This window comes from Bombus pyrosoma, linkage group LG15, assembly GCF_014825855.1.
Source record: "Bombus pyrosoma isolate SC7728 linkage group LG15, ASM1482585v1, whole genome shotgun sequence".
NCBI lineage: Eukaryota > Metazoa > Arthropoda > Insecta > Hymenoptera > Apidae > Bombus > Bombus pyrosoma.
The window spans coordinates 9,972,575-9,996,310 of NC_057784.1; the positions used below are offsets into that span (position 1 = coordinate 9,972,575).

Here is a 23,736-nt window from a genome sequence, read left to right on the forward strand (position 1 = left end):
ACGCAGGATATATACTAAAGGGAAGAATCGAGCAAACAGAGGTATGTCTCCTTCGGGATAATTATTTGTAAACTCGCCATTATATTCCCCGAAATACTTGTGTTTTCCCCACAGTGCTTTCCTCTCCCGAGGCGTGTTTGCCCTGACGGGTGTATCGACGCAAAAACCTCGTCGTCATTGCAGTCTCTGGAGGCAAATAAACGTTCTATTGCGATTATCGACTGGTTCTCCCAGGAACGCACGGTGGCTCGGTTTACTTTGCTTTACCCTCTCGATTTGGCCGGTTCCTGGCATCGGTGACAAGTCACTCGAGTTGCACAAAGCGTGTAACGATTCGGACGACGCGATGCCTGTGTTGTTGTCCCCCTTTTGCTCCGCTCTGCTCTGCTCTGCTCTTCTCTGCTCTGCTTCCGAGAGGGCGACTCCTGAATCTGACACGTGAAATCGCACGCTTTCAAGCTACACAGCCCCGTTGCTCCATGTCGGTAGCGACATAGTGTCAAAGACAGCTCGCGACAAAGGGTGTGCAGCGTGGACAGGACTTGACGAAATACTCGCCGAGGAACACCTTTTTGTCCCTTTTTACAACGGCTCGCGAAAGTAATCGGATACTCGCCGTCGAAAATTTTGATGGATCTATTACGTGTGTTATATGGACGTTTTTGTAATTTTATTGGTACATTAATGACAAACGACAATCGCGATTACGTCCGTAAAACCCGAAACAAATATAAAAATATACGCTTGATGCACGTAGATTGCGTTAACGTATCGTGGATTAAAAGTAGCAGACATTGAACATTTTTGTAAGATACTTTTGTGAATGCTCGTCGAGGTTCTAAAACCTATGGAAACTTTCGAGACTTTTAAATTTATCAAAACTTTCACGATAACCAAACGTCCGTAACGTAATACAAAGGCCAAAAGTTTTCTACGCTTCGAGCCATGTTTCAAGCGATTCGAATCTTTCGTCACCTACGCGGATTCGAAAGGACTCGAAGCGTTTCGGATCCCATGACTAATTGTATGGTAATTTCGATCGAAGCGTCGAACTACTAATTAAACGCCAAGGCAGAAAAAGAAAGTAAAGGTAAACGGATTGCAAAGGTGGAGAGGGGGAGAGAAAGAAAAGGTTGCTCGATTGTGCGAACGATTTCATAAAACGACGACAAGCCGCGAAAACAACTCAACGCTATAAATGATAAGGATCTGGCATAATATTAGCCGAGCAAACAAATTTCGATCGGCTGAATCAAACACGCTGGCTTTTAAACGCGACACGCTCTCGCGGTTCTATTTTAAATCCGAGAGAACGATAGATGGCTTTCTACAAGCTACGCGATTAAATCACAGCAGAATACAGCGGTATTATGGCGTCAAGTGGTTAGTGGAATTTTGCTACGTTAATCCTTTGCACTCGGAATGCAAGCTACGCTGTCACGATTCTTTACGTTCCATACGACCTTTCATAAAAATTTCTTTCGCCATTTCCAACGAAATCTTTCTCGAACGTTTAAATGCAAAAGATCGTACGAGATGGTAAGTAAGTAAGACGATGGTAGCTAATAATAATTACAAAATAGACGCTGCAGCGATATCTTGTTAAAACATTCATCTCGGATCAACCAGATTTTCCCGAAGCTTCCGAAAAATTGAAGGATAATTCTCTTTCCAAACAAGAGTTTGTCCTTCCACGAACCGACCAGATTATACCACAGCTATAACTTAAGGAAGCGATCAAGTGCGAACGATCCTAAACAACTAGGAAAACTCCACCGGAGGCGTCGAACTTTTAGTTTACTCTACGACAAAACTACTCTGACTCTTCCTAACGTCCAAATTATTATCCCGTGTTTTCTTCTGTGAAAGAATTGTCCCTGGCTTAGTATCATTCGTGTATTCAGGTTCCATGGCGAACCCTTCTCCCTCTATCGGACCAAGTATCATCCGTGCCCAGTGGAAAGGCCGAAGGATATTTCTCGGGAAGAGTGACCGTTTGTGTATCGAGGGAGAAACGCGTGTCTGTAAATATGTACACTGTGTACACTTTGAATCGAGGATAACTACAGTGATTCACGAAAGTATCCGTGCACGTATAGAAAATTTGTACGTGTATTATACAAAGCACTCTGAAATTTCATTAATACTACGACAAGACACGATAATTGCGGCCATCTTGGTATGTAACTGATCGTTCTTCCCCTGTAGTCTTCAAATACAATAGCGTGCAAATACTTTTTATAGCCGCCGTACAACTCACGTGGTGAAGCGGACTCGAGAAGATGAGGATTATCGATTCGGCGCACGTATCAGTGACCGGTGTCGGTCCACGATTCTTCTCTCTCGCATTGACAGTCGTGAAAGTTAGTTTTTTTCTTTGCTCGCGCCTCTCCATTCCGCATACTTACATATGTATGTCTTCCTATTAATAGGAAGCCTCAAACCGACCGGAAGAACCGGTCTTCGCGATTCCTCCGTGTATCTTATCCATTCGTGTAGCGACTCCACCGAATGCGCCACTCTCGTGCTCCACTTGTTGTTCGACTATTCAACGCGCGTATACAGAGATTGAAACGCATAGTTTTCTGTTCGAACCCCAAAACTTGACCTAATTAGCGGGCCATCTAATTGCCTTCCAACGATGAAACTGATGTGGCGAAAATGGCCTATGAAAAAGTAGCTGAATGCATCTCTTTCTGGCCTTGCGTAAATAGGGAATCTTGCTTGTTCTTCCGTCGACGATCTTTCTCATAGATGAGGTTCGTGAATCCCGACTACGTTATTAAATCCAGAATACAAATCGTGCGTTTCGTTTTTTACGGCCCGACAGTTTTATCAGAATCTTCCCTTTAATCGATCTTGGGGACAAACGTGTACTTTTCCAGTCATCTGGTAATTTGAAAAGTATTTCTCGCTGTATCAAAGTATTGTACGCTGTAAAAGAAAGTTCGTTACGGAAATCGTTACAAACATCGATAGTTTGGTGTGATATACCGACCAAAGGGTCAGGGTCTCGTTTCCAGTCTAGTGGAAATTATCGATCGATATTTTCTGGCCACGCGGGGCAACCAACGCTTTCCACCGTTCACACGGTACAGAAGCGAAAGAGTTTTCTGTATACGGATCTGTTATGAAAAGCTCGTAAAAGCTCCTCAGGACAATCCGGACGATGGTTCATTGTGTTCGAGTTCTTTCTCGAGAATGGACTTTCCATTATCGTCGTTCGACTCATTAGCGCACACCTGCGAGTTGCTTTGGAAGAATTCGAAGCCGTTGGTTACTCACCTCTGCCCATCTTAACTGTCTAAAGAGAGTGAGTGCGGTGCTCGGAGGAAATTGCAGCTGGCAGCTGCACCTCAGCCTCCTTAGTAAGATCCTCACGTCCTTCGTAAGTAATTCGTGAAGCGAATCCCGCCAGTCTCATCCTCCTAGCTAGCTAGCGAGGATATCGTGACTGCAGAACTTTTCAGGATTACTCTGCTTTGCAACTTCGTGACAACTTGTCGATCGAAGCAATACGTTGCAGTTCATACGCATTTTCGTTTAGTCCGTTGAGATCGCTTTGGTCGACCACTACAGGGAGACAGAAACTTTCGGAGTAACAATTTTCACGATTATTTGAAGAACGACAAAGTCGTTATGCGAACGATAGACGAGGTAATACGTGAAATACTTTGATACTTTGGTATTAAAAATTACGTTGTTTCTTATTCTACTTATCTTTCGAACTTTCATTTATATACTATAGATATACTATCGATATATCGACTTGTTCGAAGTTTAACAGATTTGTCAATAGAAATTCGTTGTGACGCTATTCCGTCTGTGAAAATACATTGCCTCGACCTTATTGACGTAAAAGTATTATCAGGCTGTAGAGGCCGATAATCGGTGCCGCTATCTGACAGTACACAGCTCGGTACCTAATGCGAACTCGTGATATTGTCGTGATGCGCGTTTCAGCGTGATTCCTCTTTCGCCCATCGCTCGTGTTGCGTCAGAGATACGCGTGTCGAGGGTCGTGTCACGCGCGAACACCAACCATCATTATCCGCCGTCATCGACGTCAGTTTCGTATCATTCTACGTAATATCAACCCTGCGAGTGCTGGCTAAAATTATCAAAAGCCTTCTTCGAAAACGATCAAACTGTTTATAAAATTTCAATATGTTTTATATAACGTGTACGATATGGGATAAACATACGATAAGATAAGCGGTGAAATATTTTCGTGAGTCAATGTATTGGAATATGTTATCCTATTTATACCTACAATAAGTAAACTAATCGTCGTAAGCAACTCAAATTGCCCTCACGATGTTCTGTCGTCGCTTGTGCAATGTACCGATGTAAACACTTACAGTTAAATACGCGACACGATGAAGAACGACGAGAAGAAAGAACGAAAAAGAAAAGAGCGGAGCAACGAGATATACTGTCATTGAGAATAGGAACGGAACGGCATCTGAGTCAGGAGACTTCTTATCGCTTGTGTTTAACTGCGCAAAAATGCTCCAAGTGAAAAACAACGTTAATACTTCGGTCAGCATAGTTAGCTCTCGTTCTCTTCTCCGCAACAACACGAACAACACTTCTACGCTTTTTTCTTCTTCTTCTTTCTCCGCCACCATCTTCATCCGACCCCTTTTTGTAAAACCGAGTCTGCGTATGAAACTATACCTGTGTAAACAAGTCGTTTATCGACTATAAATACGAACGAGTTGGACGTGTGTACGCAGGTGTCTCGTGGGCCACGCGTGCCCCAACCAGGAGTAGCAGGCTGTCGCGTGTTTCTTCAGCGCGAAAATGACGTTGGCTGCTATTGACTCGCGGCCGATTCTTCGTTCGCTAAATAACAACGCTACGATATAGCGTGATCGTAAATTTAAGGTATTACGAAGCGATACCCATTGATGTTGCCGCGCTTAGACGCGCGTTATACGTAAGTGTTTTGTACGAGCGCGTATAATTTTGTCATATGAAAGTTATCTGCGTATATTTATAGATATTTTACTTTCAAATTTTTTTTTCCTACTGTCGGCCCCCTATATCTTATAGAAGAAACGGAAAAAATAATTTCGAGTTGACGCTTCCTGACTCCCTGCTGTTTTTGAATTCCTTCGTTCTCGTGTAAATTTCTTCGAAAACCAGCTCCTTATTGACTTTAGAACCGTGACACGTCGTTTCTACCTGATATACCACATTTTTGATGATTCCATTTATTCTTCTAAACGACCACTATTTTGTGAAACTGTTAATTAAAAGTCAAGGTTGTGGTGGTTTGACACTTTCCGTCCTGGCAATTTGCATACGCTGCTGGCTGGCATACAGTGACACACTGTGACGTCCTTTTGTGTCAAACGCAACAGTGGGTCGAATTTTGGACGAGAATTGCCGGCGCCGAAAGCGACGCGATAGGCAAATATACTGATTAAAATTCCAAGGATGTGTTCACTTGGCCTTCAAAAGCTTAACAAGCTACGGCCCGGATGCGCGTAACGCTCACGACCTAGCAATGGCCGCACCGGGTTCGCAAATCACTTTGCAAGACGCGTACGCGTCCTTGGTTCGTTCCACCACTCGTACCGTGCCACCTGGTCACGTTGAATTTCAGATCCCCCCGTCTTCGTGAGAAAACATTTTCTTCGTCCAACTCCACGCCTGTTATCGAAGATTGCTTCGGTACTCTGAGAGTTCCTAGATACGCGTTACTTGAGATGCTCATTTCAAGATTGTCGTTTGACTCGTGAGGAACGTAATATTCAGTGACACGGTGCATGTGAACTTATACGTTGTCAGGCGTCGAAAGCTAAAGCGATGTAATTGCGATTTTTAATACATCGAGTAATTTATTTAAAGAAATGAAAGATAGATGTAGCTGAAGTATGAGAAATTAATCCTATAAATTAAAATTTCAAAAATTGTATATAGCGCGTAGAATTGGGAAGAAGGGGATGGATGAACGCCTGGGAAACCTACGATATTTTATCGAACTTTTTCCGAGGAATGCTTGGCACGTTTCGAAGAACCGGAGTGTAATTAACCGACTAATCGTCGTCCACGCGATAAATTGCGAGAAAATATTCGGTTTGATAAACGGATAAGCGCCACGGTCCGTCTGTGCACGCAATGCCAGAGTTCTATGCTCGTCGTGTAAGTTTGTAAGACGTCGTCTTGACGCCGGGCGTCATTCATACGCTGGCTTTGGAACGAATCATCGATTGCGAAACGCTTCCTAGAAATACAAACCTCGATTACGACGGACTGATCCGTGCGTTCGTGCCGGACGTATTATCGTATGGTGTCGAATTACAAAAACTGATTCACTCGCAAATACTCCCGTAACCGTGGCTCGTGTTACGAGATCGTCGAAGAGATGGTGTCAATGGAGAAGGGTTGTCCACTCTAGACTTTCCACATACCAGGTCAACGAAAGAAACCAGCACAGATCGTTTTGCACTACGGTTGACCCAATGAAACGTATCCAACCACGTTATTTTAGTTACACGTGTTTGCATTTTTTAACGAATCTCGAGCTTGTAGTTTACAAATTTTCCGCTATCTCTAATGGATTGCAGGTGGTGGTGAATCTGGCTCGAGATCTACGATTACACATTAATCGGATCGTACAGATTTTCTTTTTTCTACTTCGTTTTATTACGTATACACGATAAACGTGTATATGGATACAAGATAGGATTGTTCGATTCTAGTTAAATCTTGGAGAAGATAAAAGTTTCCGATCGTGCAACGGACGTTCCAAATTTCCACATTGTTGAGGAATGTGACGTATATGGTGGGTAACGTCATGGAATTTTTTCTAATCATCCCGCGACCGTAGAATCTGCATATTCGTGGCGACGAGGATTGCTAATTGGTCGATTACAATTTCAAATGGCCGTGTTTAATCGTACCGACAATTTGTCTATAAATAGATATCTCTTCGGCTCGATTTTCCTGTCCGCTAGAGGCGGCTATTTAAAGAAACTGGTGTTGTTTTAAAAGCCGAGATACGTCGACGAATATCGACAACGACGGAGCGGTTTTTCACGTTCGAAGAACAACGCGTGAGTGTTTGACGAAACACACTGGCGTGCACAATTCGAAGGAATTCGCGATAAGTCAGTTTCCTTTCCAGGTCGCCCATCAATTCGGAAGTGACGTGCGCGGCCTACTGACGGCGTCAAGGTTAGATAATAATTTTTTTCTGACGAAGAGAAACACGGTGTCGCTTCTGTCCCAGCCGTTTTCACGATAATACGCTCGACCTAGCTTTGAAAACCGGTTTCTTTAGTGGAATAAATTGAACCGCGGGACAACCCTTTTTTTTTTTTGTTAGCGATCGTCACGTACGCACGTCGCTGCATCGTGGTCTTTTAATGGCTCGCAAGTATAGTTTTTTTTTTTTTTAAGAATTCTCCCGGTTAGAATAGAGAGGAGGCCGATTCTCTTTTTACGTGGATTATGTTTTACCGATGGCAATTAAAGAGAAAGTAACGGAGAGACTGTCGACGAGCACGGGCATCGCGATTTTGTTGCAATCGCTGAAATGGCGGTCTATGCTAATGAAGCTTTGGGATATTAGATATACCGTGTTCATGATTTAGGAAGATAAAAATATAAGGAGGTGGTTCTATCTTTCACTAATTCCAGCAAATCTACGAAGAGCAATTCAAAATAAATCGAACTGAACTTTTTACTAATATCATGCGTACACGTGTCTATTTCGCTACTCTTCTTTATAAATTTTCAAATTGTTTCCGAATTTTAATGACATCGGAAAAACTTTCGTGTAACGCGCGTAATATGTTTGAAAAAGTTTCCCAAGTTTTCTCTTGTTACACGCGTTCAAATACTTTCGCACGCCATAAATACAGTGCTATTCGAATGCTAACGCTTTCGAAGGCAGAAACTCTGCGTTTTTCCACCTCTCGCCGGCTTAATGCTCGACTCTCGTTGCCCAGTTTCGAACCGATGTACCGTCGGTAATCGCGTTAATGCGATTTCATGGGAAATCGTCACGCGACGATGGTGTTCGTGTCCCGACGAAATAACGACTTTATCGATTCTCCTTTCTCGCGGAGGTTGCGTAACTCATGCTGTGCGTTAGTCATCGAATGGCGAACACATACGATCGGCGGCGAGACGAGTAACGTGTAAGTGGCAGTGATTGAAAATAACCGGTCGCTTTGGTCGGTTCTAGCATCATGTAAATTAACGACACACAGAGATACCACGGCCCCCTATATTTGTACGACGCCGGTGCAAGCTCGGTCTTTCGCGATCGAACGTAAATATCGATTTTCGAGCAACGATTACGCGGCTTCGTTACGCTCTGCTTGCATGCAAATGCACCAGCACCGAGTACGATCCTTTTTTGGAGCGACGAATTCGACGAGCCTCGTTCTCTCGACGTTTCAAACGTTCCGGTTACTTCGTTCGATTAACGACACTCTGAATTTAAAGCCGATAAAGTCCGCGATAAAATATATGAAATATTGAAAGTATACGTTATGATATTTAGTATGCGAAATAAACATTTATCGAGGAAGATCAGCAAAAACGTACTTACGTTGTGGTTTCTTCCGTGACCTTCGTGTGCAACGATGTAATAAATCATGTGTTTCCAAGGTCACAACTTTATTTAATCGCAACAATACATTACAAGCGTAACGAGAATTCCTCTTATAATTCCGCTTCCCTTTTTCTGAATTTATCGCGAGAACGATCGCACGATCTCAACTATTCGTCGATCGAGTATCTTTGCTATTCCAAGGAAAATATATTTCTTCCTCTACGCTCTTCCACGGTTCGCGAATTCGGTCAATGCACGAACAACAATGCTCGAAGAACCTAAAAAGAATGCAGCGACTGTCGCGTTGCATAATACAGTTGTGTACGATGTTTTTTTTCTACGCATCTGCAGTATGCATGATGCATGCGACGATAGCGCGCAATATTTTCGTAACCCCGAGTTGACATTGCCGAAAGTTAGAATACGGGCGACGATAGAGGATGGACTCGTTGGAGTGGAGGCCAAGGTTAAGGTCGGCCCCCACCGTACACAATGCCAGTCGTTCATCCGGCTCTCTTGCCTGCTGACTCTCTGCCTACCTTTCTGTTGCGCGCCTGTTTCGTTTGCTCGCGTCTTCCTGCTGTTGTTGTGACGTAACTTCCGTCCACAGGCGCGATCTCCACGGTCATCGCCACGATTTTTTCGCATCCGCTCTACGAACCTGAAAAAAATACGATCTGTATTTTTCCATCAGCGTGTGTGTCGCGTGCGAATCGTTGACAAGTTGAGCCAATCGATTTTCTAATGATTTCGCAATTATTCTTTTTAAGTTTCCCGTAAGATTTATCGCGTTTTCGATGTCTTAATAAATAAATGTTACAAAAGCGTAAGTCAGAGTAGCACCCCGATTTTACGAACATCAGGTTGGACGAAAATTCTTCCGGTTTATCGTTCGCGGTTCTATTGTACGGAGGCAACAAAATCGAGAAAATTTGCAAAAAGCGAAGTTAATCCGGCCGACTTTCGAGAATCGCGTGTATCAAGTTTAGACGTCGCGAAACGCAATAAAAATATTCTTATTAACGTATCTCTGACCGCGATATGCATCGAGATCCAAAACCGTAGAACGTAAACGAACCGGAGGCAGATAGAACGGTACACGTGTATCGCTACAACGATATTCTCGTCTGGGAACTTTGCAGACTTTCCTTAGCATCGATTTCCTCTTCAAAGTAACAAAACATGCTCTACCAGGGAGTGTACTCGTTTCATCGTGGAATCTAGTCGGCAGAAGTTACCTGTCGTTGGGATAGACGTCAGTCGCAGGCGCTTGCAGAATCAGACATCGGGGTTAGCCGAGTGTGAAACGCAGATACGTGCTCTCCCGTATTCCAACGACGCGCGTTTCTCGCGTCGCCTTGAACCGAATCCTCGTCTACCATCGTCGAGTTCCACGTCCCTTCCGACGTTGTAGACATTATCTAGCCGAGAGCAATTTCGAGAATTCAGTTTCCCTTCTGCGAGATTTCAAAGTTCTACGCGTCGATCGAGGGTGGAGGTACGCTTCGCGTTCGTCCGGCGGCAAATTCTTCCATTCGGCTGGGTTTATATTCCGCGACTTTTTTTCTTTCTGGCATATGAGCCGGGGAAGGTAGGCACACGCGTATTCCCTGGCTGGCACGCACGCGAAACTCAACGACGAGTGGTAGAACGCAGGCTACGTATCTTCAGCGAGCTCGTTTTCATCGGCTTGCGAGGATAAACGTACGAGTTCAAAAAGCGACCCTCCTGTTACGCGACATACCGAGGGTTATCAAGCGAAGGGAGCAACAGAATTATTACGTATCGTGAAACGCAGGATCCCCGATTTTTTATGCTGTATTTTGTTTAACCCTAAAAATTTCGTCGAACAACACAGCGTACAGGGAAAGTGTATTAGGTATCATCGTAATATTTATGCAATTTATAATGTTGTAATTGTAATTGTTAGAAATAATATATAATCGTTAAAGAGAAAGTATAAATCACAATATGTATTTCTATTTTCCGTTTCAGGCAAAGTTGCGGTGCGAATGGAATTTTCTCCCGTCGACTGGATTTCAGCGCCTTCAACAGCCTGCCACGCACTAAACTCAACTCCTATCACATTAAGGTAAAAGAACAACTAATCTCGCATTGCGTTATTTAAATTAATATCTCGTGTACCGTACACTTTGTCGTGTCGTATTCGAGACTCGATCTCACGCTGTACACGTTAACCACGGCCGGGGGGAAAGTTTGAAATAGTAACCTTGCTAGAGCTGCGGGAAAAGCGAAGAGGAGCTATACGGGATTCCTTAAAGCGGAAGGTACGCGATAGAGCAAGGTCACGGTGACTGCCGGCAGATCCCCTTGCTTTAAGTCTGTCTAAGAAATTCTTCGCTTCCATTCTTCCCTCTTTTACTCCTATACAGTAAATACAAGAAGCATCCGTACGCCATTGTATTTATTGTACGCGTTTGTATATCAATTAACTGCAAGTACGCGAAATTTATCGTACCTTTTAATACATATACGCATAGTACATAAATTACGAAAACTTGATGCTATCGTATCCTTTTGTTTCCATTTAACACGTAGTATACGTATATTATTCAGACAGTCATCTCAACCCTGATACACGGATAATATCGCTTTCCGATAATTTGATAGTTGATCGTTGAAATATCAATTTCCTCAATTCTTCGTCGTACGTTCGTTTTGTTATTGTAAAGAAAAAAAGCTGTTCTACGTTCAGTTTTGTCCATCCATGGCTCGGAGTTTGTTAACAAATTATTCAAGAAACGTATCGCGCTGTGACACACAATGCTTAAACGTAGCTCTTGAGAACGCCATGCGCGTCGCGTATGAATTCCACCGCGAGATCTCGTCGAAATAATCTCTCACGCGAGGTCCGCTTCGCTTTTCGTCTGCGTTCACCCTGTAACGAATTCTTTGGCTTGCCGGACTACGCCGTAACACTGTCGTCCTACCCCAAATACGAGGCAAAATCAATACCATTTCCCACGCGGTGGTTCGTGCACTTACACTCCCTGTTCGTGTGTGATGCACGTTCACGTGACTCGTTATTACACCGGAATCTCGATTCCATCGCATTCAGCCGTGTATACACACACGCGAATATTATACATATATATTTCAGAGGGAGAGCCTGTCGAAGCTCTTCGTCTGGCGTTTAATCGTCCCTCTGGCGACGAGACGCGTACGCGTTGCGGTAGGTCGATCGATGAAGAAGATACGGGCCTGTTTGATACGGCATCGTACGTTTCGTGCGATCGTGCAGAGAACTTTTTGACGATTTTCGGAGTAGATCGTGGATATTTATGGGTTTGTGGAAAATTCTATGAGAATACACGGGATATCCAAAATTGTGCGTTGCATCTTTGAAGATCGTACTTTAAATTCTGACGATCTATGGCGATGCTACACATGTTTGCGCATTTTTGGAAAATTTAAAGGAAAAATGTATCGAATATGCGTGATATTCGAGGCTGTGTAAATTATCTAAAGTATAGGAAAGTATGTTATTCGTTTAATGCGTGAAATACGGGTATATCTGCTCTTAGATTCGAAATCTTTCGTTAAAAATTTAAGGTCCTAGAACGATTGTAATGTAATTAAATCGACGGTTCGTTGATTCTCGAAAAAGAGGAGGAAACGCTACTTTTAAATTCCGATGATTTGTAACTAAAGCGCGACTGTTTACGTGTATGGGAAATTTAAAGGTGCAACGAAAGGGAACAATATGCTTTCATTCCCACAACAATTTCAGTGGCGTCACACCGGTGGTTCGTAGTTCGTATTTCCGTTTGCGCATTTGCAACGCACGCGGTGACGATGAATCGATGGATTACAAATTGATTAAACGACATGGTTACACAGTGGTATAAATTCGCCCGGTAACAAGCGATTATACACCGACGGATCGATAGGGCTGGGCGAATGAAATTAATATGTACGAGGAAAGTCAATTTAGTAATCGTCGAGCGTGTGATTTATGTAGCAGAAAAACAGTTCGATCCAAAGGTACTTTACTCTCGTCGGACCACCCTGTATTATACGTGTCCGTGTAATAGCCCCGTATGTAATAGCCAGTCTGAAAACGTGTTGTTGCACCTCTGTTTCGACTTTCAAATTACCCACCATTTCGAGCGCCGACTGGCACGAGTTGAAAAAAGAGAATAACTAGTAAAATAGCCGGCGTGTCTTCTTCCCCTCTGAACTCCGCTAAATGGCGGTGAAACGTTCCGAAACGAGCAACCATAACGAAATATACAGTGGCTGACAAAATTATCTACGCGAACTGTAAACAATCGCCATACAATATTTATAGTAGGTATTAAAATATTATTACTATTCTTAATGGATAACTTAGATTTATATCCTGGTGATTCGACAAAGAGATGGAAGATATTACTTTCAGTTAGCAATTTGTCGTAAGCGTTCGAGTACTTTTGCGAGCCACTGTACGCGTACAGAAGTAGCCACCCTCTCGCATTTTCATTGCCAGGACCAGTGCACGGTTGATCCACGAGGGTTACCGCCGAAAAACATCGGCAAGGGTTAATTTGCGACTTACATAGCCGGTCGTTAGCGTCCTGAGCGCAAATTCTACGATATTGTTAGCTCGCGGACTGCGCTCGTGTTTTGTGAAATACGCACGGCCATAACAGAATGGGGAAGGCAGCGTGTGCTCTTTTCACGTCTGGTTCTCTCGCATAACCTTTCATCGCGAAGCTGCGTTTCAGCTCTCCAGGAAGATAGCCCATAAAAGGGGCCTGCCTGTTCGCCTTTCCTTCGTCCACGGTGCTCCGGGCGTTATTTATTCCTTTTGCAAACGCAGAAAAGGCGCATGCTTTATTAGAAGCAACAATGAGTGCAACATGGTGCAACACGAGTTTATAGCGCGAATTCCTTTCGTTCGAGCCGCGCGAGACGAATCACGCCAGGGATTTTCCAACGTCCGCGTGAAAAAGTCGCGTTTCCGTGTATTAAGGTTCGCGGGAAATAAAAGCGAGCCAGTTTCTAGCGTGTGCGGCGTTCTGTTGCCGAGAGCTCTCCCATCGTTTCGCGACCTATTGCGCAATAAGCCCCTTTTGCCGGTTGCTTTCGAACGCTATCGCTCGCTTTTCTCTCTTTCGATGTTCGCTTCGTTGATCGTTGGACAGAGATTCGAATAGGCGAGGGACGATCGATGTTTTGTAGCGGATACACGGCTTTGCATATGCAGTAATTCTAGGTGGATCGAAGAGGAACCGACCCTCCAAACTGCACGACTCACCCTCTGTTTGAGGTCCTCCCATGGCAACGCATCACCCAACAACGCACGCTTAGGTACAGTCTTCGTGCAATTTGATCGAAATATTTAACGCTGCATGTTTGAGATGAATTGGTTCGTTGCACAACAGAGCACATTCACACGTAGCCGTAACAACCAGGGACGCTATTAGCGCTATACTGTTACTGCGTAGCTAGATGTATTTCGAAGCTACCACGTAGAATAATTTCGATTCTTGTAAACGGGTAATTCGTCGGTATATGGTGTCAAAGTTGCAAACAAAGTTGCAACTAAACAACCACAATTTTGTAATAGCCAAAGATGCTTCATCGTTGAACTACGGTATAAAGTCACTTGCAAGAAATCCGACAGGGATAACAAGTAGCAGCGAATATTTCCAAACACCGTGTTATACTTGCAGCGAATCTACTGTAAAAAACCAAATTTTCCCAACGATTTGAAATATTTTCAGCCACGCTTGATAGTCGGGATTCGTGGAATCAACCCTAGTATATTCGTCAGTATCGGGGGTTGATCAGAACACAGCTCTTTGCTATTGAACTGTAGAATGCAAGGTTTGCCTTTTGAGCGTTGAATACCAATATGGAGGTGGCACTGGCACACCCTTCGCCCCGCGGTCACGTCGCTTTTAAAACCAGGGATTGCTAGCGTGAATTGGAAATCACGACAGGACCGTTTCTGTGTGTATTTCTCCTGTTCCTCCCTCTTGTATTATAACGAACCGTGTCCAGGTTTCAACCTCCACACTCCTACAGAGCTTCCAGATAATTTGAGTTCCCTATATTATCGATCCATCCAAATATACCATAAAAATTCCGTTTATCTAAAAGATATACCGTTTATGCCCGATACAAGGCGCGGTTAGTGCAGATAGCAAACCGAGCGATGAAAACGAGAAGGTAGCGTGTTACGGTGCAATTACTTTGTTATCCGGTGTACTTTTAAATTGGGGTGTGGCTAGGTTACTATGTACTTTTAGACCTCTGTTCTCTGCCATCATCGGTATTCTATCAGCACACCGATTCATCGAACGTTGACGAGCCAGTAATTCGGATCCTTGTTTCGCACGTGTTTCTCTCTATACTCTCTCTTCGATGTATCGTTAAAACTCGTCTACAACCCTTCTATCTGCGAAATGCAAATGTTTGGATTGCAAAGCAATCGCGTAGCGCGTTGGGAAGAGTCGCAATCTCTGCTCAGATTAAACCTCGCTCGAACGTAAACCGTGTTCGAAGATTTAAAAACGATTTCACGTTTCAGTACGATGAATTTTAAATACGACATGGCCGAAAGCGAAAAGAATCTGTTGGGATGAAAGGCGATTCCTTTTTAAAAATACCCAATAGGTTGACAAAATTTTGTAAATTTTGTAAATAAGTTGCTACACGCCGCCATTTTTTTTAAAACTAGTTTCGGAGATAAGCTCGACGTACAATTTTATCGCGATATTATACGGTATACTCGAAAGAGGAAGAGACTCGCCCAACGAAGTACGGTCGGAAAACGAAGACGGGAAAATTTGGATAAGTGCCTTGGCCAAAACTCTTTGGACGGTGTGTGTATACCAGGCGTGATATTTTGTTGGCGGTTACGAAGGTAGGAGCCTCCTTCGCTTTACGAAGAGTAGCGACTGCTAGAGTTCTCTCTGAATGGCACTCGCGACCGGGGGAGCAGAGATTAATTAAAAGCACGACGTTGAAAACCTTTTGCCTGCGGTTCAGTCGCTTCTTCCAGTACTCGAGAATCTCTATCCCTATTCCGAGTTTAACTCTTTCTCTGTTTGTCTGTCTGTCTGTGATTTCTCGTTCCGTCGATTCGATGGACATTGATTCCCGATGAACTGACGCTGATGTACGACAGCGGGCTTAACCGGTTGGAGCTAATAGGAAACGCCAGCCGGAATTTATCGTGCACCGTGTGTACCGGTAGATATCGATGTCACCGATTCCTGCTCGTCTTGTTCCTTGTCCATGTCGTCGGCCAAACAGAGATTCTCGGCGGCAAGTAAGGAGAGATATCGAGAGATCGACCGTATATCGACCTTTTTTTGCAAGCGTCGTAAAGGAAATCGATTCCGTGCCAGGCTAATTGCTGTTTCGAGTTTTATAGGGTTTCGAACGGCTCTTCGGGTAACTTTGTACGCTGGAACATCGTTTGGGAATTTTAGGATATCTTTGAACGCGTTTCGTTTCTTTTTATACAGAGAACATCAGCAACGACGAAGCTATATATTCTGTTTGTTTATTCGTTCGTTCCTTACGAATACAAGAAGACATAAAACGGTAAATAAACAGAAGAGGAAATGTAAAATGGTAGACGATAGAGTAGCGTTAGTACGACAAATATTATATACACCGTCGTTCATGATACAAAGATTCAGTCGATTCGAAGATACTTTAGGAAATTGTCAGTGTTTCGTATAACGCTGATAATTAATTCCATCTCGAAGCGTCGTATAATTCGTTTCGTGCTTAAAATCTGCATTCTTCCTTTTGATTTATCTCTTCGCGTTTTCTCCATCGTTTCATCTAGCATACTATAGCCGATAGCGGAGTTAACGATGCAATTCCACGAACGAATGTAGTTAGGAGAATTGATAACAGTCGACGCGTCGCGTCGTTGGTACCGGAAGTGGCTCTTGCGATCCTCGAGGATTAAACTACATTGGTCTGGCGCCGCATCGAATGCAGGGAGGGGGTGGCTCTTTAAGCCGGCGAATTTCTCCACGGACGTTGCAAGAACCGTGTTATTCCTAAGATAGTTTCTAAGTAATATAATCTCGAGGCGCGCGTCTAGCCCCTTGCCTGTCGGCGCTGATTAAATTCAGAGGTAGCAGGAAACGATGGACGCGGAAGTTCGGTCGGTTGAGTTTTCCGCCAGCAGTTCCAGGGATCTGGTTTTCCTAATTTCGTTATGTCGAAACGGAGAAACTACCCCCGCGGTGTGTATATCCATACTTTTCAAACAGTTTCATACACAACGGCCCAACTTTTATCAGATTCTGGAATTTTTCACAAACTTGTTTCCTCGCGAGATCGTCGTTCACTCGTTTGAATCGAAGTTAAAGTAAATTTCAGATCGCGGGGAGAAGAATGGAGAAAGTTATGTTTTTAATATATCACGCAGACGTAGCAATTTTATACCATCAATTTCTAGTTTTTTATTTGATTATCACGTTTTCCATCTGCGCTTCTTAGTTGTTAAAGGATCGAGCGTTATTATCTTTTGTATATTTAACGTATTGTCGCACAGTTGCATACGTCGTCAGGCTCAGAAGCGATAGGACCACTTTCTTCGCTTCTCCGTGTTACAACTCAGATATTTGCGAGAGTCAAACTCGATCGAGCCTTCGCCCCCATCTGTGGGTTAAACTTTCCTGTTGCTTCAACGAATAGGAAAAAAACATCACCATCGACGTATCGCTTCCCAAAGGAACTATTTTTTTTTTTACAATAACGCTTATGAAAGTAGCTTCGTTACTTTTAGATCAAACCGCGTATATTCGAATCGGGAACAGTCGCAGATTGAAACGAGAATCGCTGGTTATTATTCGAGAGTGCGGCCTGTTCCTCTCGCTTTCTTTTAGCCCCTCTCTCTTTTCCTCCCCTCGTCTCTCCGGTTTTATTCCTTTTTCTTTTTTTGTTTTCCGATGGGTACATTTTGTGCGTTAACCCTCGTTCCAGGCTCGTCTCGCGACGCACACAATGGAGCTTTGCATTAAAGGTCATTAGCTTAAACGTTCGCCTTCCTGTTGCGCAACCCGCGCAATTCACCGACTCGTTGCTCGCCAGCGAGCGTATTTCAGAGAGAAATAATTGTGCCGATTTTTTCGTTCGACTACCCTTTTTTCCACGAACGCATTCTCGTTACTCGTTCCGTTTCCCCTTTATTTCCGCCTTGCCTCTCATTTTACCAGTTTCTTAGCTCGGTGCTTCGAGTCGCTTTTCTCGATATTGAAACGAGGAGAATACGATACTGCGTATTTTGAAAGACACGTGGATACATATTTTATTTCTCCCCTCGCGTTATATACTTTCCATATACTTTTCATCTTAATTTGCTTCGTACATGTTTCATAATATAGTCGATATGATCATAAATCAGCATCTAAAAGTCAGAATATAATTCTACGCCTTAAAATAGATACGCGCGAAAGAAACCAACAAATGCTACAAAACGATGTACAAAATGTAACCCATAGACGAACGTTACGATTTATGGTTAACGTGAAACAAAACACACGCTGCCTTATGGTACAATCTGATACTTGAGCATCGACGTTGGTTTAACGGATGATCGATTTACGAGGGCGATGCCTAATGAGAATTTTATGATAATGACGCGAGAAATCTGGTTCCAAGCGAGGAATCCGCGCGTGAGCTGGACTATCCTTGAAATTTCTCCCTGAACTGGGATAAGTCTCGTGGCTCCCTTGAGACCGAGACCTACCTCAACCGGATCGATGCAAGATAGCCCCGTGCTTTTCTCGTCCCACGTCACGCACACAACTATTTTTGGCCCTGAACTTGATATACGTGAACCCGCTGCGTGGTCGTTCCTTTTCGTGGCCGCTCAGGAAACAAGCCACGACCATCGTTTCACTTTGATCCTTTCTGCTCCAGCAGAAGTCAAACTTGGTCCGGGGGTACACGCTTATTTTCGTAACGTAATTTGCTTCGTTCGGAAATGGCACGAATCATTCTTGACCCACGCGATGCTTTAATGTCGCCGAAGATAATGTGGGTCCTTTGTAACGATACTAGTTGGGGCAATAATCGGAGGGGGAGTGACGAACGACAGATGCGTACTTTCTCCTCGTCGTCGTCGTCATCATCGTTACAGCGTCCATATGACCTTTCATCCTCCCTCGGAATTATGAACGATAATTTGAAACGATTTTCTCCTTCCTTCGTGCGGTCATTAATCTACGAATGAAACGAAATCGCAAAGATACCGCGCGTGGACTCGGTCCCTCAGACTCTTTGGCTTCTTTTTATCGTAGGAGAGATGCGTTTGTAGAAGCTGTTGGGCGTCAAGTCATTTTTGCCTAATTACTGGAATTCGTACAGTAGAAGTTCCTTTATTCTTTCCTCCTTCTATGATTTTCTACTACGTTTGAAGTTTATCGTGCTCCTGTTTTCTGATATATTCGTCGCGTTTGGAATCCCTCAAGGTGTCTAACTACCATTTCATTTGGATAAAGTTCACGTAAACCAACTTTTGTCGCGTCCTTTGTATCCTTGCTTCGAATTTCCCTCAATTTTCGTCCAAAAATTGCCCAAATGTCGCCAAATCTCTCATGCATCGCTACAAAGATCGATGCCACGAGCCATCCTGCACCGAGATCGTCGTTTCCCGAATTCCATTTCCTCGTGAATCCTGACAAATGGTTTTAACGACCGACAAGACGGCACGCGGGATCTTCTAGCGGCAGAAACGATAAACGAGCAGAAGGCGACGAAAAGAAACAACGAGGAGACGATGAAAATGGAAAGAGAAGGAGCTGTAGGGGCCACGTCATAATCGGCGAGACAAATATCGTTCTTTCCGCAGCCATCGTTCGGTCAGGGCTGGCCGAACAGCGAAAAGAGACGGGGAGTGGAATCGAGGCGGGCCAATACGAACGAAAAAGAAAAGAGGAGTTGGTGGTGGCTCTGGACAAAAGTAGTTGGCCGCGGACGCTCGCTTCCGTTTTCGCGGACTCGCATTATATCGGCTGCCGACGTCTCGGACCGCCTTTTACGGGCTTCCCTTCTTGCTCGACCGGCTTTCTTCTCTCCTTAAACGGAAAAGCTGCCCTTTCTCTCGCTCCTACGAAGAGTCGAGATCCACGTACCACTTAGCCAGCCTCCGCTGGTTCTTTTCATTAAATTTTTCTCTGGCCCCTTTCGATGAATCGTTTCTATGGCACTGGGCCACGGAACAACCACCCACTCTGTTAATTATTTCTTTCGACGATTGCTGCTCCCACTGTTTCTTGCGTAGGATGTAACGAAGAAAGCTGTTTTTTTTTTCTTTGTGCGACATAGATAACGATCGATGTCGGATTTTTAATCGTTTAGTTTATAAACCATTGCGTTTCGTAAAAGGAAGAGTAGAAAGTTTCGATACTCTAATTTTTATATCTTAATCTTCTGCTTATCATAAAACAAACAAGATTCGTGACGTGTTCGGAAGACATTTAGGGTAAAGTTGAAACGCGACATCGTGCATACCAACGACGACATTTCCATAGCTTGCTCGAACATGAGATATCTTTTAACGTTAAAAAGACACTTAGAAAGATACAATCGAAAATGTTATGCAGTATGTAATCATTTTGTATGCGTGTTGATGGATAATTTTTGTTTGTAATTTTCTAATTAAATTATCGTACATACTAAAAAAGGAAGCAAGTGCGTGTACTCTTGAGCGGTGATATATTCCGGAGCGTTGGCGCGCCTGAACGCGATTTTGTAACGCGATTTAGCAACGTTTTGGTCGAGTTCGCGTTCACACGGTTCGTTTCTTGTCTAAATCGAAGACGAGGACTCGCTTGTCATCGATTGCAAGCAAGTTCCAGCGAAAGACGAAAGATATAGTTGGACGAAATCCGCGATAAATCCTGTCGAGATCCATTACGCGAAAGCAGACCACCAACGAATAATATATCGATTCCGCGTCAGCTTTCTGGAAAAATAGGGCAGTTTTCTTCCTGCAATCCAAGAAGCCATTAAGTGAAACCGCTCGATATGTGGCGATATGTTTCGCGAGTTTCAATATCCGGTGTGTCTCGGGAATAGGTAGATTGTGTGACCGAACAATGTATCGAGTGTCGAGAGAAACACCTCGATCGAAACAGCTACATCGTTTCACAAGGATATTACTAGAATATAATCAGATTCGCGAAACAGGAAGTCGCCCTTCTATCTCAAATATAGAACCATTGGTTCGTACTCAGGTTTTTACTCGTTAAATATAATTAATTCGATGAAATAGATACCGAATAATGTCGATAATAATAAGAACGAAATAACAAATTATGGCACGCTTCTTCTTTTCTACACAGTCTCGAAGACACAGCACAGATCGTACGAGAGTCGTAAAATCGTGATTATTTTCAATTACGAGTTTTCAATTTTCCGGCGCTCGCCTCGCGGGTTTCTTGCGTCAGAAGGAGAAAGCGTTCGATCGCATTATGTCAGCTTTCCCGTTGAAAGTTGCGCGGATTTTCAGCGGAAGGTACCTCCCGTTCGTCTGCATATCCCGGGGATCTGGCGACCAACTTCTCCACCTCTTTCGATTCCTGGCGACGCATAAATTCTCCATTTTTTTTCGCGCACCACCTCACATCGTCTCTTCGTCTCTATTTTCCTGCGCGGTTCCGACTTCAGCCTGCTGCCAGCGAGAAAATGGAAATAAAATCCCGTTATGGAAATGGCAACTGCCAGGACATTGGCTTGCTCGATGCCCATTACGATACCCTTTTCTGCCGTACGATTGCTCTCTATGATGTTGATCGTTTCTCCAGTACGTCGAATCTCGCTTCTTTTTTCGATCAGTAGCAGCGTATTTGATTAGATAACAGGATTCGGAGAGCTATTCGGTTAGCTAACAGGATTATTGCGCGTTTAGTCCGATAAAATCAAGTTGGTTAAGTCGAGGCTCGTTTGTAGCGGCCAGTGTATCAGTAGAGACGTACGAACACAATTCTATCAATTTGGTACGTATCGTGTATTATAATAAATACGCTAGAAAGTCTTGGAGCTTCAAGCGTCGTCCACCTTGTTTAGCTTCTATGGAAGAAGCGAAGCAAAGTAAAACGTGTGCTGTGCGTACCACGCGTATAAGTATCTTCCCAACAAGGGAAACGACTCTCTAGAATTTCTGCTATCGTAACGAGGTTTAGTTACCGCCGGTATAGCGACACGTATTTTTCTCTCCCAAATTAAACGGTGAAGTTTTATTCGTTGACAAATAGATTCTATTGGATTTCGTTTCGATTCGGAATATCCCCTGTTTGGTCTTTCCCGTGGAAAACTACACCACGAAAGATCGTAATTGGTGTGGACCAAGGGAAGATATCCTCTGTGGTAGTGTCTGCACGCTGTAGCGTTTCGAGTTTCTCCACCCGCTGTTGGTATTCCGAGTAATTATCGAGGAACGAAGAGCGAGCAGAAACGTATTATCACGAGACACACGTTTCCCAGTCGGTCCTATTACTTTCCCTTTCTTCTCCCTCCTTTTCTTCCCTTCATCTTCTCTCCGCTTTTGTCCCGCCGTCTTTGTCCAGACTCGTCGTCTGTACCCGTCGGCTTTTTCCTTACCATCGTCTGGCTCTCTCGTCCCCCAGGAACTCCGAGGGAAAGAGTCTCGATAGAGAAATAGTTGGAATACGAGACGTTACGCGGTGATTTGCTTCTTTCCTCTCGATCGATCGATTTGTCTCGAGTTTTTGCACCATCGTTTGCCTCGATTCATGCCACGTGCCAATAAGAAATACCGTATAACACAGCTCAGCGTTGCCATCGATTTGCTATATTCTTTTTACGCTGTTTGTAGGTTCGAACATCACCTTTGAACATATTACGTACATCGCTATAACGAATATCCGCGGTAAATCAGCGATCAGTATTTCCACTTTAAATAAATTTGAAACGAGATTTACGAGCTGATCGACTCTCGGTGCTACCTGCAGGCAATACTTTTTATGCGCTGTCAATCTGTCATTGACTTTAACGATTACGATCTTTACGTACGAATAAATAAACTAGTTGTCTAACTCGTCAAAGAATTCATAGGACGACAATGGTACTGACTAGTTTGCGGCCATTTCTGCAAATTCTTATTATAAATATATAAATGTATAAATATTTTCGTGACATAATTTCGAATGCTTCGTAACCTGTTCAGAAATAGCTATATTTTCTTATGGCTGTCTGGAATCCTTTCATAAGCATCCCGACTACTTTCAACCCCCCGTTTTTCGAGGTTTCATTAACACCGGCCTGAATTATTAACTGCAAACGTAATCGCCCACGGCAGCAGGAATAGATTGATTGTTTGATAGCGCGGAGATACAGTGTTCCCATCGGAGGGATCCGGTGAAGCGAGACGCCCCGTGCTCTCTGTTCGGACCGTTTTGGGACGGTGGCTCGCGAAAAGTTACTAGATTTATTACGCTATTATTTCGGCCGATAGGCGGCTGGTAAGGAACGTTTATGGCCACGAACGCCGAAATTTGCCTGCGGGAGGTCGATATAACGTTCTCGGTCGACGCAGCGAGAGAAGAAACACCCTGGTTTTCCCTCCTGGATACACTGTCAGCGAGAGAAAAGCGCCTTTTGATAAACGTTCCCACGATGGCAGCCAGACAGGCCGCTTCTCTGAACTTCTGTGAACCCCATACGCGTTGGAACGACGACCTTTCGATCCCCGCGTTAAATCGACCAAAGAGAGATAGCCGTTGCAGAGAGAACGGTCACGTTGTTTTACCGGTCGACTGTGTTTTTTCAATGTTCCTACTCTGTGGAGTTAACATTTTGACGCATACACGTGTAAATTCATAAATAAATGGCTTGAATCGGCGAGAAAGTGGCTAAAGGCTGCGGCCTTTCAGATCTGTCTTCGCTCGAATGATCTATCGTTGTGAAATTTACTTATCCTTAATTACAGAGTTTATATTTCACGCGGGTTAATTGAAATATCTAAGCGAAAACTGATGCTTCGATCGTGATAGGTATCGATCGGAGGAGTCTAAATTTCATTTTACGATCCTCGCACTACCATTCGCATCGAGTAACACTCTATTTTTGAAAAGCCAGATTTGGCTCGTGGGCAAATTCTGATTTTTACATTTTTGCTTAATAATTGCATCGGGCGAGCAAATTCGGGAACTCGCGAA

At 43.8% G+C, this 23,736-nt stretch overlaps 1 protein-coding gene across 2 annotated transcripts in view; it reads left to right on the forward strand.

Moving 5' to 3' along the window:
* The window catches only part of LOC122575392 (headcase protein), a 163,642-nt gene that overhangs the window by 17,795 nt on the left and 122,111 nt on the right, over positions 1–23,736 (forward strand). For both annotated transcript variants that reach the window (XR_006319413.1, XM_043744244.1), the window contains exon 2: positions 10,571–10,667. Coding sequence is in view for 1 of the 2 variants with exons in the window: in XM_043744244.1 (XP_043600179.1) it covers positions 10,571–10,667 (97 nt within the window). In the remaining variant the exon portion in view is untranslated. The remainder of the gene's footprint in view (positions 1–10,570; positions 10,668–23,736) is intronic.